This window comes from Oncorhynchus mykiss, chromosome 4 (genome assembly GCF_057628025.1).
Source record: "Oncorhynchus mykiss isolate SJ-2025 chromosome 4, ASM5762802v1, whole genome shotgun sequence".
Taxonomy (NCBI): Eukaryota; Metazoa; Chordata; class Actinopteri; order Salmoniformes; family Salmonidae; genus Oncorhynchus; species Oncorhynchus mykiss.
In genome coordinates, this window is record NC_143025.1 from 95,685,001 (window position 1) to 95,702,355 (window position 17,355).

The 17,355-nt window shown below is 45.6% G+C and overlaps 1 protein-coding gene across 21 annotated transcripts in view; it reads right to left on the reverse strand.

Annotated features, from left to right (window-relative positions):
• Positions 1-17,355, reverse strand: part of agbl5 (AGBL carboxypeptidase 5) — a 51,830-nt gene that overhangs the window by 15,735 nt on the left and 18,740 nt on the right. For 6 of the 21 annotated variants that reach the window (XM_090233358.1, XM_090233339.1, XM_090233343.1 and 3 more), the window contains 4 exons: positions 13,239-13,374; positions 11,706-11,911; positions 11,430-11,605; positions 10,299-10,463 (listed from right to left, as the gene is read on the reverse strand). In XM_090233358.1, coding sequence (XP_090089484.1) covers positions 10,299-10,463; positions 11,430-11,605; positions 11,706-11,911; positions 13,239-13,374 — 683 coding nt within the window. Of the gene's footprint in view, positions 1-8,404; positions 10,464-11,429; positions 11,606-11,705; positions 11,912-13,238; positions 13,375-17,355 lie in introns of those variants that run through there. The other 15 variants (XM_090233341.1, XM_090233345.1, XM_090233359.1 and 12 more) reach the window with 5 other exon arrangements.

The window sequence follows — 17,355 nt, forward strand, 5'->3', positions numbered from 1 at the left end:
AATGTTCCCATCTCTCCCCATCTCTCCTTGTCCCAGTCTGCAATGTTCCCATCTCTCCCCATCTCTCCTTGTCCCAGTCTGTAATGTTCCCATCTCTCCTTGTCCCAGTCTGCAATGTTCCCATCTCTCCCCATATCTCCTTGTCCCAGTCTGTAATGTTCCCATCTCTCCCCATCTCTCCTTGTCCCAGTCTGTAATGTCCCAATCTCTCCTTATCGTAGTCTGTAATGTTCCCATCTCTCCCCATCTCTCCTTGTCCCAGTCTGTAATGTTCCCATCTCTCCTTGTCCCAGTCTGCAATGTTCCCATCTCTCCCCATCTCTCCTTGTCCCAGTCTGTAATGTTCCCATCTCTCCTTGTCCCAGTCTGCAATGTTCCCATCTCTCCCCATCTCTCCTTGTCCCAGTCTGCAATGTTCCCATCTCTCCCCATCTCTCCTTGTACCAGTCTGCAATGTTCCCATCTCTCCCCATCTCTCCTTGTCCCAGTCTGCAATGTTCCCATCTCTCCCCATCTCTCCTTGTCCCAGTCTGCAATGTTCTCATCTCTCCTTGTCCCAGTCTGCAATGTTCCCATCTCTCCCCATCTCTCCTTGTCCCAGTCTGCAATGTTCCCATCTCTCCCCATCTCTCCTTGTCCCAGTCTGTAATGTTCCCATCTCTCCTTGTCCCAGTCTGCAATGTTCCCATCTCTCCCCATATCTCCTTGTCCCAGTCTGTAATGTTCCCATCTCTCCCCATCTCTCCCCATCTCTCCTTGTCCCAGTCTGTAATGTCCCCATCTCTCCTTATCGTAGTCTGTAATGTTCCCATCTCTCCCCATCTCTCCTTGTCCCAGTCTGTAATGTTCCCATCTCTCCTTGTCCCAGTCTGCAATGTTCCCATCTCTCCCCATCTCTCCTTGTCCCAGTCTGTAATGTTCCCATCTCTCCTTGTCCCAGTCTGCAATGTTCCCATCTCTCCCCATCTCTCCTTGTCCCAGTCTGTAATGTTCCCATCTCTCCTTGTCCCAGACTGTAATGTTCCCATCTCTCCTTATCCCAGTCTGTAATGTTCCCATCTCTCCCCATCTCTCCTTGTCCCAGTCTGTAATGTTCCCATCTCTCCTTGTCCCAGTCTGTAATGTTCCCATCTCTCCTTGTCCCAGACTGTAATGTTCCCATCTCTCCTTATCCCAGTCTGTAATGTTCCCATCTCTCCCCATCTCTCCTTGTCCCAGTCTGTAATGTTCCCATCTCTCCTTGTCCCAGTCTGTAATGTTCCCATCTCTCCTTGTCCCAGTCTGTAATGTTCCCATCTCTCCTTGTCCCAGTCTGTAATGTTCCCATCTCTCCTTGTCCCAGTATGTAATGTTCCCATCTCTCCTTGTCCCAGTCTGTAATGTTCCCATCTCTCCTTGTCCCAGTCTGTAATGTTCCCATCTCTCCTTGTCCCAGACTGTAATGTTCCCATCTCTCCTTATCCCAGTCTGCAATGTTCCCATCTCTCCCCATCTCTCCTTGTCCCAGTCTGTAATGTTCCCATCTCTCCTTATCCCAGTCTGTAATGTTCCCATCTCTCGTTGTCCCAGTCTGTAATGTTCCCATCTCTCCTTGTCCCAGTCTGTAATGTTCCCATCTCTCCCCATCTCTCCTTATCCCAGTCTGTAATGTTCCCATCTCTCCTTGTCCCAGTCTGTAATGTTCCCATCTCGCCTTGTCCCAGTCTGTAATGTTCCCATCTCTCCTTATCCCAGTCTGTAATGTTCCCATCTCTCCCCATCTCTCCTTATCCCAGTCTGTAATGTTCCCATCTCTCCTTATCCCAGTCTGTAATGTTCCCATCTCTCCTTGTCCCAGTCTGTAATGTTCCCATCTCTCCTTGTCCCAGTCTGTAATGTCCCCATCTCTCCTTGTCCCAGTCTGCAATGTTCCCATCTCTCCCCATATCTCCTTGTCCCAGTCTGTAATGTTCCCATCTCTCCCCATCTCTCCTTGTCCCAGTCTGTAATGTCCCCATCTCTCCCCATCTCTCCTTGTCCCAGTCTGTAATGTTGCCATCTCTCCTTGTCCCAGTCTGCAATGTTCCCATCTCTCCCCATCTCTCCTTGTCCCAGTCTGTAATGTTCCCATCTCTCCTTGTCCCAGTCTGCAATGTTCCCATCTCTCCCCATCTCTCCTTGTCCCAGTCTGTAATGTTCCCATCTCTCCCTGTCCCAGACTGTAATGTTCCCATCTCTCCTTATCCCAGTCTGTAATGTTCCCATCTCTCCCCATATCTCCTTGTCCCAGTCTGTAATGTTCCCATCTCTCCTTGTCCCAGTCTGTAATGTTCCCATCTCTCCTTGTCCCAGTCTGTAATGTTCCCATCTCTCCTTGTCCCAGTCTGTAATGTTCCCATCTCTCCTTGTCCCAGTCTGTAATGTTCCCATCTCTCCTTGTCCCAGACTGTAATGTTCCCATCTCTCCTTATCCCAGTCTGTAATGTTCCCATCTCTCCCCATCTCTCCTTGTCCCAGTCTGTAATGTTCCCATCTCTCCTTATCCCAGTCTGTAATGTTCCCATCTCTCCTTGTCCCAGTCTGTAATGTTCCCATCTCTCCTTGTCCCAGTCTGTAATGTTCCCATCTCTCCCCATCTCTCCTTATCCCAGTCTGTAATGTTCCCATCTCTCCTTGTCCCAGTCTGTAATGTTCCCATCTCTCCTTGTCCCAGTCTGTAATGTTCCCATCTCTCCTTATCCCAGTCTGTAATGTTCCCATCTCTCCCCATCTCTCCTTATCCCAGTCTGTAATGTTCCCATCTCTCCTTATCCCAGTCTGTAATGTTCCCATCTCTCCTTGTCCCAGTCTGTAATGTTCCCATCTCTCCTTGTCCCAGTCTGTAATGTCCCCATCTCTCCTTGTCCCAGTCTGTAATGTCCCCATCTCTCCTTGTCCCAGTCTGTAATGTTCCCATCTCTCCTTATCCCAGTCTGTAATGTTCCCATCTCTCCCCATCTCTCCTTGTCCCAGTCTGTAATGTTCCCATCTCTCCTTGTCCCAGTCTGTAATGTTCCCATCTCTCCTTGTCCCAGTCTGTAATGTTCCCATCTCTCCTTGTCCCAGTCTGTAATGTTCCCATCTCTCCTTGTCCCAGACTGTAATGTTCCCATCTCTCCTTATCCCAGTCTGTAATGTTCCCATCTCTCCCCATCTCTCCTTGTCCCAGTCTGTAATGTTCCCATCTCTCCTTGTCCCAGTCTGTAATGTTCCCATCTCTCCTTGTCCCAGTCTGTAATGTTCCCATCTCTCCCCATCTCTCCTTATCCCAGTCTGTAATGTTCCCAACTCTCCTTGTCCCAGTCTGTAATGTTCCCATCTCTCCTTGTCCCAGTCTGTAATGTTCCCATCTCTCCTTATCCCAGTCTGTAATGTTCCCATCTCTCCCCATCTCTCCTTATCCCAGTCTGTAATGTTCCCATCTCTCCTTATCCCAGTCTGTAATGTTCCCATCTCTCCTTGTCCCAGTCTGTAATGTTCCCATCTCTCCTTATCACAGTCTTTAATGTTCAACCTCTCCTTGTCCCAGTCTGTAATGTTCAACCTCTCCTTGTCCCAGTCTGTAATGTTCAACCTCTCCTTGTCCCAGTCTGTAATGTTCAACCTCTCCTTGTCCCAGTCTTTAATGTTCAACCTCTCCTTGTCCCAGTCTAATGTTCAACCTCTCCTTGTCCCAGTCTAATGTTCAACCTCTCCTTGTCCCAGTCTGTAATGTTCAACCTCTCCTTGTCCCAGTCTGTAATGTTCAACCTCTCCTTATCCCAGTCTGTAATGTTCAACCTCTCCTTGTCCCAGTCTGTAATGTACAACCTCTCCTTGTCCCAGGGTTAGGGTCCCAGTCTGTAATGTTCAACCTCTCCTTGTCCCAGGGTTAGGGTCCCAGTCTGTAATGTTCAACCTCTCCTTATCCCAGGGTTAGGGTCCCAGTCTGTAATGTTCAACCTCTCCTTGTCCCAGGGTTAGGGTCCCAGTCTGTAATGTTCAACCTCTCCTTGTCCCAGGGTTAGGGTCCCAGTCTGTAATGTTCAACCTCTCCTTGTCCCAGTCTGTAATGTTGAATCTCTCCTTATCCCAGTCTGTAATGTTCAACCTCTCCTTGTCCCAGTATGTAATGTTCAACCTCTCCTTATCCCAGTCTGTAACGTTCAACCTCTCCTTATCCCAGTCTGTAATGTTCAACCTCTCCTTGTCCCAGTCTGTAATGTTCAACCTCTCCTTGTCCCAGTCTGTAATGTTCAACCTCTCCTTGTCCCAGGGTTAGGGTCCCAGTCTGTAATGTTCAACCTCTCCTTGTCCCAGGGTTAGGGTCCCAGTCTGTAATGTTCAACCTCTCCTTGTCCCAGTCTGTAATGTTCAACCTCTCCTTGTCCCAGTCTGTAATGTTCAACCTCTCCTTGTCCCAGGGTTAGGGTCCCAGTCTGTAATGTTCAACCTCTCCTTGTCCCAGGGTTAGGGTCCCAGTCTGTAATGTTCAACCTCTCCTTGTCCCAGGGTTAGGGTCCCAGTCTGTAATGTTCAACCTCTCCTTGTCCCAGGGTTAGGGTCCCAGTCTGTAATGTTCAACCTCTCCTTGTCCCAGGGTTAGGGTCCCAGTCTGTAATGTACAACCTCTCCTTGTCCCAGGGTTAGGGTCCCAGTCTGTAATGTTCAACCTCTCCTTATCCCAGGGTTAGGGTCCCAGTCTGTAATGTACAACCTCTCCTTGTCCCAGGGTTAGGGTCCCAGTCTGTAATGTTCAACCTCTCCTTGTCCCAGGGTTAGGGTCCCAGTCTGTAATGTTCAACCTCTCCTTATCCCAGGGTTAGGGTCCCAGTCTGTAATGTTCAACCTCTCCTTGTCCCAGGGTTAGGGTCCCAGTCTGTAATGTTCAACCTCTCCTTGTCCCAGGGTTAGGGTCCCAGTCTGTAATGTTCAACCTCTCCTTGTCCCAGTCTGTAATGTTGAATCTCTCCTTATCCCAGTCTGTAATGTTCAACCTCTCCTTGTCCCAGTATGTAATGTTCAACCTCTCCTTATCCCAGTCTGTAACGTTCAACCTCTCCTTATCCCAGTCTGTAATGTTCAACCTCTCCTTGTCCCAGTCTGTAATGTTCAACCTCTCCTTGTCCCAGTCTGTAATGTTCAACCTCTCCTTGTCCCAGGGTTAGGGTCCCAGTCTGTAATGTTCAACCTCTCCTTGTCCCAGGGTTAGGGTCCCAGTCTGTAATGTTCAACCTCTCCTTGTCCCAGTCTGTAATGTTCAACCTCTCCTTGTCCCAGTCTGTAATGTTCAACCTCTCCTTGTCCCAGGGTTAGGGTCCCAGTCTGTAATGTTCAACCTCTCCTTGTCCCAGGGTTAGGGTCCCAGTCTGTAATGTTCAACCTCTCCTTGTCCCAGGGTTAGGGTCCCAGTCTGTAATGTTCAACCTCTCCTTGTCCCAGGGTTAGGGTCCCAGTCTGTAATGTTCAACCTCTCCTTGTCCCAGGGTTAGGGTCCCAGTCTGTAATGTACAACCTCTCCTTGTCCCAGGGTTAGGGTCCCAGTCTGTAATGTTCAACCTCTCCTTATCCCAGGGTTAGGGTCCCAGTCTGTAATGTTCAACCTCTCCTTGTCCCAGGGTTAGGGTCCCAGTCTGTAATGTTCAACCTCTCCTTGTCCCAGGGTTAGGGTCCCAGTCTGTAATGTTCAACCTCTCCTTATCCCAGGGTTAGGGTCCCAGTCTGTAATGTTCAACCTCTCCTTGTCCCAGGGTTAGGGTTCCAGTCTGCAATGTTCAACCTCTCCTTGTCCCAGGGTTAGGGTCCCAGTCTGTAATGTTCAACCTCTCCTTGTCCCAGTGTTAGGGTCCCAGTCTGTAATGTTCAACCTCTCCTTATCCCAGGTTTAGGGTCCCAGTCTGTAATGTTCAACCTCTCCTTATCCCAGGTTTAGGGTCCCAGTCTTTAATCCCCACATGTTTTAAGATGACAACCATCATTCCCGTTCCTAAGAACTCTGAGGTTTCATGCCACAATGACTACCACCCTGTAGCACTCACTTCTGTGATCATGAAGTGCTTTGAGGGGCTGGTTATGGATCACATCAACTCCATCATCCCAGATACCCCAGACCCACTCCAATTTGAGGGGCTGGTTATGGATCACATCAACTCCATCATCCCAGACACCCCAGACCCACTCCAATTTGAGGGGCTGATTATGGATCACATCAACTCCATCATCCCAGACACCCCAGACCCACTCCAATTTGAGGGGCTGATTATGGATCACATCAACTCCATCATCCCAGACACCCCAGACCCACTCCAATTTCTATACCACCCCAACAGATCCAAAGACGACGCAATCTGAATCGCTCTGCACACTGCCCTCACCCACCTAGATAAGAGGAGTACCTATTTGAGAATGCTGTTCATAGACTACAGCTCAGCGTTCAACAACATCGTCACCTCCAAGCTCATCACTAAGCTAAGGACCCCGGGTCTAAAATATCTCTACAACTGGATCCTGGACTTCCAGACGGGCCGACACCAGGTGGTGAGGGTAGGTAACAACACCTCCCTCTACAACTGGATCCTGGACTTCCAGATAGGGGTACCGGTACAGAGTCAATGTGGAGGCTATATACAGGGGTTACCGGTACAGAGTCAATGTGGAGGCTATATACAGGGGGTACCGGTACAGAGTCAATGTGGAGGCTATATACAGGGGGTACCAGTACAGAGTCAATGTGGAGGCTATATACAGGGGGTACCGGTACAGAGTCAATGTGGAGGCTATATACAGGGGTTACCGGTACAGAGTCAATGCGGAGGCTATATACAGGGGGTACCAGTACAGAGTCAATGCGGAGGCTATATACAGGGGGTACCAGTACAGAGTCAATGCGGAGGCTATATACAGGGGGTACCGGTACAGAGTCAATGTGCGGGGGCACCGGTTAGTTGAGGTAATATGTACATGTAGGTAGAGTTATTGAAGCGACTATGCATAGATAATAACAGAGAATAGCAGTGGCGTAAAAGAGGGGGTGGGGGCAGCAATGCAAATAGTCTGGGTAGCCATTTGATTAGATGTTCAGGAGTCTTATGGCTTGGGGGGTAGAAGCTGTTAAGAAGCCTCTTGGACCTAGACTTGGCACTCCGGCACTGCTTGCCGTGCGGTAGCAGAGAGAACAGTCTATGACTGGGGTAACTGGGGGCTTTGACCATTTTTAGGGCCTTCCTCTGACACCGCCTGGTGTAGAGGTCCTGGGTGGCAGAAAGCTTGGCCCCAGTGATGTACTGGGCCGTGCGTACCACCCTCTATAGGGCCTTCCTCTGACACCGCCTGGTATAGAGATCCTGGATGGCAGAAAGCTTGGCCCCAGTGATGTACTGGGCCGTACACACTACCCTCTGTAGTGCCTTACGGTCGGAGGCCGAGCAGTTACCGTACCAGGCAGTGATGCAACCAGTCAGGATGCTCTCGATGTTGCAGCTCCAGAACCTGTCAGTGAACTGTTGTCTAGAGAGAATGCTTCAAGACCAGATAGGGCACATTGGCTATATAACTGTATATAACACTATATAACTGTATATAACACTATATAACTCTATATAACTCTATATAACACTATATAACACTATATAACACTATATAACTCTATATAACTCTATATAACACTATATAACACTATTTAACACTATTTAACACTATTTAACACTATATAACTCTATATAACACTATATAACACTATATAACTCTATATAACACTATATAACACTATATAACTCTATATAACACTATATAACACTATATAACTCTATATAACACTATATAACACTATATAACTCTATATAACACTATATAACACTATATAACTCTATATAACACTATATAACACTATATAATACTATATAACACTATATAACACTATATAACTCTATATAACTCTATATAACACTATATAACACTATATAATACTATATAACACTATATAACTCTATATAACACTATATAACACTATATAACACTATATAACACTATATAACACTATATAACACTATATAACACAACCATTTTGTGGCAAAACCATCAGTGGAGTTGAAACCCTGGAAATTCATCCAACTTTTTTTAAATTCGTTACTTGGGACTTTAAATGCAAAAGTTATTTTAATGTGCACTATGTCATCACGCACACCATTTTATCTGAAATAAGTCAGTTTGACAAAAACATCCTCTGGTAGGAAAGTGAGCATATTGTTTCATACAGATTTGAGAATCTTCTAAATCTGTCGCCAGCTACACACAGTCTCAGAAGTGGGTGCTGAGTGGCAAGATAAAAACACTTTTTCAAGCTAACTTATTTATGTAACACACACACACACACACCACACACACCACACACCACACACACACACACACACACCTTTACTGCCTTTATTAAAAATGTTCCAACACAACTGTTCACTACAGGTGTACGTACAGGGCCTGCAGAAAGTACACACACCCCTGGACTTTTTCCACGTTGTTTTGTTCTGAATTAACCGTTTATTAAATGGAGATGTTTTGTCCCTGGCCTACACTCAATACCTCATAATGTCAAAGTTAACTTCTTTTTTTACCAACTCATTCAAAACGAAAAGCTGAAAATGATTCAACAACTTTGTTATGACAAGCCTAAATAAAAATCAGGAGTAAGCATGTGCTTAACAAGTCACATAATAAGTTGCATGGACTCACTCTGTGGGCAATAATAGTGTTGAACATGATTTTTGAATGACTACCTCATCTCTGTACCTCAATTATCTGTAATGTCCCTCAGTCGAGCAGTGAATTTCAAACACAGATTCAACCACAAAGACCAGGGAGGTTTTCCACTGCCTTGTAAAGAAGGTCACATACTGGTAGATGGGTAAAAAACAGCAGACATTGAATATCCCTTTGAGCATGGTGAAGTTATTCATTACACTTTGGATGGTGTATCAATACACCCAGTCACTACAGAGATACAGGCATCCTTCCTAACTCAGTTGCCGGAGAGGAAGGAAACAGCTCAGGGATTTCACCATGAGGCCAATGGTGATTTTAAAACAGTTACAGAATTTAAATGTCTGTGATAGGAGAAAACTGAGGATGGTTCAACAACATTGTAGTTACTCCACAATACTAAACCAAATGACAGTGTGAAAGGAAGGAAGCCTGTACAGAATAAAACATATTCCAAAACATAAATCCTGACAAGACACTAAAGTAAAACTGCAAAAAATGTGGCAAAGCAATTCACTTTTTCTCCTGAATACAAAGTGTTCTGTTTGGGGCAAATCCAATACAACACCTTACTGAATACCACGCTCCATATTTTCAAGCATAGTTGTGGCTGCATCATGTTATGGGTATGCTTGTCATCATTAAGGACTGGGGAGTTTTGAGGGATTAAAAATAAACAGAATGGAGCTAAGTACAGACAAAACCCTAGAGGAAAACCTGGTTCTGGGAAATGGATTCACCTTTCAGCAGGACAATAAACTAAAACACAAGGCCAAATCTACACTGGAGTTGCTTACCAAGAAGACAGTGAATGGTCCTGAGTGGCCGAGGAAAAGTTTTGACTTAAATCTGCTTGAAAATCTATGGTAAGATCTGAAAATGGCTGTCTAGCAATGATCAACAACCAACTCAACAGAGCTTGAAGAGTTTGAAAAGAAGAACGGGCAAATGTTGCACAATCCAGGTGTGGACAGCTCTTAGACACTTACCCAGATGTAATCTCTGCCAAAGGTACATCTATTGACTCAGAAGGTTGAACACTTATATAATGAAGATATATATGCGTTTTATTTTTCATATTTGTTTTTACAAAATGTTAGAATTTTTCTTCCAATTTGACATTTCAGATTATTTTGTGTAGATAATAGATTTAAAATATATATATATTTTAATGCCACTTTGAAACATCAAAATGTGGAATAAGTGGTGTGAATACCTTCTGAAGGCTCTGTGCGTATATTTACTTGCTACTTTATGGTGAATAGTAGAAGGTCCACAAAAACCAGAGGAATTTAAAGTAGAAGTTTTAGGCTAGCACCAAACACACATTCTCCCTCCCTGTCTCCCTGTCTCTCAGTATGAGTCCTGGTTGTGCCCAATCTGTGCTGTAGTAGTAGTAGTGTCTGAGATGAGGGAAGCCAGCGGCGAGCCTAGGCCGGTCTGGAGCAGGGGGCTCAGTTTGGCGAGCAGCCCAGGCCGGGGCATCGAGGGCATGGCCTGCAGGGAGGGCAGCAAGGCGGACAGGCTTGGAGTCTGGAGGGAGTACAGACCTGGGAGAGGACAGGACGCCACCGAGGAGGACGAGGAGGAGGAAGAGGAGGAGGTGGGGGATGACGGGGGCCGGGCTGGGGTGGGGGGGTGGCTGTTGCTAGGAGACGACCGGAGGACGGAGCGGTGGTGGTGGGGGGGGCGTCTCTTCTCCTGAGTTTTAGCGTCTACAGAGATACACACACATACGGCTCAGACATATGCAGGAGGGATTACACACATGGTTCTAACACATGCAAGACACACACGACACCCGTGGAGCAGGGGAGCCATGCAGGGAAGCCATGCAGGGGAACCTAGAGGTCACACCCGGGGGCAGGGCATAGTAGCTGTCAGCTCAGCCAATCATAGCCAAGGTTAGATTTCCTGCTCTGACATCATCAGCCTCATTCTCTTCCAGTGTATAAACAATATCCACCTGACAGCAGAACACACCTAGATGATATTTCAATATCCACCTGACAGCAGAACACACCTAGATGATATTTCAATATCCACCTGACAGCAGAACACACCCAGATGATATTTCAATATCCACCTGACAGCAGAACACACCTAGATTTCACCAGGGGTCACCAATCCTGTTCCTACAGGGGTCATATCTCTCCAGGAACAGGGTTGGAGTTAAAGCCTACAGGAGGGTATCTCTCCAGGAACAGGGTTGGAGTTAAAACCTACAGGAGGGTATCTCTCCAGGAACAGGGTTGGAGTTAAAACCTACAGGAGGGTCTGTCTCCAGGAACAGGATTGGAGTTAAAACCTACAGGAGGGTCTCTCTCCAGGAACAGGGTTGGAGTTAAAACCTACAGGAGGGTATCTCTCCAGGAACAGGGTTGGAGTTAAAACCTACAGGAGTGTATCTCTCCAGGAACAGGGTTGGAGTTAAAACCTACAGGAGTGTATCTCTCCAGGAACAGGGTTGGAGTTAAAACCTACAGGAGGGTCTCTCTCCAGGAACAGGGTTGGAACAGGGTTGGAGAGCTCTGCCCAACCCAGCCCTGATACATCAACCCCTACTACACCCATGTCATTAACCGCAGGCATAGACCTGCATACATCATTCATAAGAGGAGAGAGAGAAACAGAGAGAACAAGCGAGAGCTAGAGAGAGAGGACAATAAAAAGAGTCTTACCTCGGACAGGTCCGAGTGCCTTGCTCCCCCCGCGTTGTGTGTGTGTGTTGTGCGTGGAACCGAAGGTGAGGCTCGGCGAGGTGTGTATCTGAGGAGACGGTGTCTGGCTGCTACTGCTGTGCCTGTTACAACGAGCATGACTCAGAGACGTGTCTGATGCAGAACTGGTCAGAGACCTACACACACACCGAGACATTAATGCTTAGTACTTCAGCGTAGTGATATGATGATAATAACAGAGCTACAGTAACAGCAGGAAAACAGAGGTGTTCTTACGTATTGAAGCTCTTGGGTGGTGACGCCTTGTTCCCGCTGGTGTGTGTCCGTGGCTGTGCGTGTGTGTTGAGGCCCTTGCTGTTGCGGACGTGTTTGAGAGTCCAGGCGCGGAGGTTGGTCAAGCTGCTGTGTTCTGAAAGGACGAGGCGTGGCCACGGGTTGCAGTCAGCCATGTCCAGGGCTGCTATGGCAACCGCACGCCCCACCTAGACACACACATAGAGTTAGCTTTTCTAGGGTACGTTCCTAAACTCACTCTGGCCATCTACTCCGATTTCAGAGCACTTTCGTCTGAGTGTGCCAGAGCGCAGAATAACTGAAGACTTTACAGACGGTTGAATATGGCCGGTGTCAGTAAACGGCGACAAAGAAGCATCATTAAACTGTTGATGGCAGCACAGTTACAGTCACTAACGCTCTGGATAACCAGCTCTGCTATGGTTAGTTAAATGGTCAGATTGGGGTGTTCTCATCTGGTTAGACTGTAAACTGTCCTTCCAGACTCACATCAAACATATCCAATCCAAAATTAAATCTAGAATCGGCTTCCTATTTTGCAACAAAGCCTCCTACACTCATGCTGCTAAACATACTTTCGTAAAACTGACTATCCTACCGATCCTAGCCTCTAATACTCTACTCAGCAAATTGGATGCAGTCTATCACAGTGCCATCTGTTTTGTCACCAAAGTCCCATATATCACCCACCACTGTGACCTGTATGCTCTCGTTGGCTGGCCCTCGCTTCATATTAGTCGCCAAACCCACTGGCTCCAGGTCATCTATAAGTCTTTGCTCGGTAAAGCCCTGCCTTATCTCAGCTCATTAGTCACCATAGCAACAACCACCCATAGCACGCGCTCCAGCAGGTATATCTCACTGGTCACCCCCAAAGCCAATTCCTCCTTTGGCCGCCTTTCCTTCCAGTTCTCTGCTGCCAATGACTGGAACGAATTGCAAAAATCACTGAAGCTGGAGACTTATATCTCCCTCACTAACTTTAAGCATCAGCTATCAGAGCAGCTTACCGATCGCTGCACCTGTAAATAACCCATCCAATCCTCATCCCCATACTGTATTTATTTATTTATCTTGCTCCTTTTCACCCCAGTATCTCTACTTGCGTATTAATCTTCTGCACATCTACCACTCCAGTGTTTAATTGCTAAATTGTAATTACTTCGCCACTACGGCCTATTCATTGCCTTATTTATTTATTTATTGCCTTATCTCCCTTATCTTACCTCATTTGCACACACTGTATATATACTTTTCTATTGTGTTATTGACTATATGTGTGTCTGTCTCTGTGTGCCTGTCTGTAGATCTGTCTGTGTTTGTCTGTCTGTATGTGTGTCTATGAAGCGAGGGCCAGCCAACGAGAGCATACAGGTCACAGTGGTGGGTGATATATGGGACTTTGGTGTCTGTCTCTGTCTGTCTGTCTCTGTCTGTCTGTGTCTCTCTGTCTGCGTCCGTCTCTGTGTGCGTCCGTCTCTGTGTGCGTCCGTCTCTGTGCGTGTGCATGTGTACCTGTTCGAATATCTCGGGGGTATATTTGGGGGGGAATGCGGGAGGGGGAGGAGGTGTGGCTCGTCCGTTGTCATGGCAGGCAGGAGGGATGGTGTTGACTGTCCTCCCCGTGTTGTAGTTGCACTCCAACGTATAGCTGTAATAGATAACCATAATATATACAGTACCAGTCAAAAGTGTTCTACATTGTAGAATAATAGTGAAGACATCAACACTATGAAACAACACATATGGAATCATGTAGTAACCAAAAAAGTGTTAAACAAATCACAAATATATTTTATACTTGAGATTCTTCAAAGTAGCCACCCTTTGCCTTGACGACAGCTTTGCACACTGTTGGCATTCTCTCAACCAGCTTCATGAGGTAGTCACCTGGAATGCATTTCAATTCACAGGTGTGCTTGTTAAAAGTTCATTTGTGGAATTTCTTTCCTTCTAAATGCATTTGAGCCAATCAGTTGTGTTGTGACAAGGTAGGGGTGGTATACAGAAGATTTGGTAAAAGACCAAGTCCATCATTACTTTGAGACATGAAGGTCAGTCAATTTGGGAATATATTATATATATTAAAATAAAATAAATATTTGTTAACACTTTTTTGGTTACATGATTCCACATGTGTTATGTCATAGTTTTTGTCTTCACTATTATTCTACAATGTAGAAATGAGTAATAAAATGTAATTAAACTTGAATGAGTTGGTGTTCTAAAATCTTTGGTAGTATACATATACAGTGCCAGTCAAAGGTTTGGACACGCCTACTCATTCAAGGTTTTTTTTAAACATTTTTTTCATGGTCTTTTGTTTCCTTTTGGCAAACTCCAAGTGGGAGGTCATGTGCCTTCTACTGAGGAGTGGCTTCCGGCTGGCCACTCTACCAAAGTGTTCAGACCCCTTGACTTTTCCACATTTTCTTACGTTACAGCCTTATTCTCAAATGGATTGAATAGTTTTTTCCCCTCATCAATCTACACACAATGTCCCATAATGACAAAGCAAAAAAAGGTTTTTAGACATTTTTACAAATGTATATTAACATAATAAAACGGAAATTTTACATTTACATAATTATTCAGACCATTTACTCCTTTGGCATCTTTGGCAGCAATTAAAGCCTTGAGTCTTCTTGGGTTTGACGCTACAAGCTTGGCACACCTGTATTTGGGGAGTTTCTCCCATTCTTCTCTGCAGATCCACTCAAACTGTCAGGTTGGATGGGGAGCATCGCTGCACAGTTATTTTCAGGTCTCTCCAGACATGTTCGATCAGGTTCAAGTCCTGGCTCTAGCTGAGCCACTCAAGGATATTCAGAGACTTGTCCCGAAGCCACTCTTGCGTTGTCTTGGCTGTGTGCTTAGGGTCGTAGTTCTGTTGGAAGGTGACCCTTCACCCCAGTCTGAGGTCCTGAGTGCTCTGGAACAGGTTTTCATCAAAGATCTCTCTGTACTTTGCTCTATTCATCTTTGCCTCGATCCTGACTAGTCTCCCGGTCCCTGCCACTGAAAAACATCCCGACAGCATGATGCTGCCACCACCATGCTTCACCGTAGGGATGATGCAAGGATTCCTCCAGACATGACGCTTGGCATTCAGGCCAAAGAGTTCAATCTTGGTTCAATCTTCCGTCTGGCCACTCTACCATAAAGGCCTGATTGGTGGAGTGCTGCAGAGAAGGTTGTCCTTCTGGAAGGTTCTCCCATCTTCACAGAGGAACTCTGGAGCTCTGACAGAGTGACCATCAGGTTCTTGGTCACCACCCTGACCAAGGCACATCTCCCCGATTGCTTAGTTTGGCCTGGGCAGCCAGCTCTAGGAAGAGTCTTGGTGGTTCCAAACTTCTTCCATTTAAGAATGATGGAGGCCACTGTGTTCTTGGGGACCTTCAATGCTGCAGAATTTTTTTGGTACCCTTCCCCAGATCTGTGCCTCGACACCATCCTGTCTCAGAGCTCGACGGACGATTCCTTCGACCTCATTGCTTGGTTTTTGCTCTGACATGCACTGTCAACTGTGGGACCTTATATAGACAGGTGTGTCTTTCCAAATCATGTCCAATCAATTGAATTTATCACAGGTGGACTCCAATCAAGTTGTAGAAACATCTCAATGATGATCAATGGAAACAGGATGCACCTGAGCTCAATTTCAAGTCTCATAGTAAAGGGTCTGAATATTTATATAAATCTGTTTTGTATTTTTAATAAATGTGAGAAAAACATTTTTAAACCTGCTTTCACTTTGTCATTATGCGGTATATTATGTAGATTGATGAGACAAAGACATATATTTAATCCATTTTAGAATAAGGCTGTAACTAGGGATGCAGATATTAGCTAAAAATGACAACATCGATACCGGCCCGATGTCTAGTTTAACGGCGATGTTAAAAACCATTGTCAAAGCTACCGTGATTACCCATATAACATTAGGTACATGACGTAATGACACCCCGTAAAATGTTGCACTATACGTTCAACACAGCATTCCTAACCTCGCCCACAATGTCTGCTGTGTGGATCGAGCAGTCAACAAGTCCAGCAGTCATTTCAGCGAGACAACTCAAAGGCTAAATCCATTAACACCAAGATAATGGAATTCAATGCCCTTGATAATCAACCGTTCTCTGTCGTGGGTGATGTTATCTTTCGCCAACTGGTTGAGCACCGTTACACACTAAACGTTACCAAGTGGGCTATTTTTCAGATGTTGGCCTACTGGAGGTACACAGTAATAGCGTCACTGCTATTAGCTTCACGACATACACACTATGGAACGCAGTTTGGGTCTTTACGTGTCAAAAAATATACAGTAGCACTGTCAAAGCTGTACAAAAAAGTCTGCAGACAAGCAAACACCGGCCACGAACGATGTGTTTACAATACCGCGTTGAAGCAACATTTGTTCGAGCGCAACTTCTGGGGTAGCTAGCTAGCTTTAGTTTGATACCTAGCTAGCACCAATACAACCAGCCTGAAAACAATGACCAGTAGAAACTGCAGTCATTTTCATTGTTCTTAGCAATGATTGTGATTTAGGAATCCTGGTGATTAAGTATTAGCTAGGTTGTCACTTGTTGTTTGCCTGTTGAAATTGAACTTCAGTTCATGAAAATAAATAGCTAGCCAGCTACTTAACCCTGTTGCCCAAAGCCAATGTTATAAACAGCCAGCTAGCTTCATCTGGCTAGTGAGGCTCGACCGGATTGGGTTATGTGTTGTGCAGTTAGCCACAATAAGGATTAGGCACAATAGTGGAATTTGCAGTTTGCCTTCGAAATAAAAGTAGGTCATTGACAGTGATGCAAATGAATACAAATAGTAGAATTATGCAGTACTTTTATTTTGAAGGCTAACCGCAAAGTCCACTATTGTGGCTAATCCTTGTTGTGGCTAGCTTCACATAGATGGGTCCGACCACCATGAATCAAATAAGAACTGTCTTATAAATGAGGGTTATTTAGATGACAGCTACCTATATAGTTAGCTAACTAACTATAGCTACTGAAACAGGTCATGGTGTGTTAGACACGTCAAATAGTGTTATTTCACGTGTATCGTTTCTGACACGCAAAGACCCAAACAGCGTTCCATAGAAATCCTGGTTGAGAAACGACTGAACAAATGAACAACAAAACAGCAAGTAAGTGAAAGAAACAGGTTTTGATGATGTTTTACTGGTAATGGGGACATAAGGAAATGCCAACAAATGTTTTGGTCAGTGTGTGTGTGTGTGTGTGTGTGTGTGTGTGTGTGCGTGTGTGTGTGTGTGTGTGTGTGAGTATGTTTGTGCGCCGCCCTATGATGGGACTCAGCCTGGATTCGAACCAGGGACTCTAGTGACGCCACTTGCACTGAGATGCAGTGCCTTAGACCTCTGCGTCCATGTGTGTGTTAACTGGACTAGAATGCTTAAAAGGCCGCTACATTTTTAATATCGGTTAAATGGTAACATTTCTTTTGGCAAGGAAAATATCGGATATCGGTATCGGCCAAAAATGTCATATCAGTGCATCACTACCTGAAACGTAACAAAATGTGGAAAAAGTCAAGGGGTCCGATTACTTCCCGAATACACTGTATATAATAACTACACTCCAACATACACTGAGTTTAC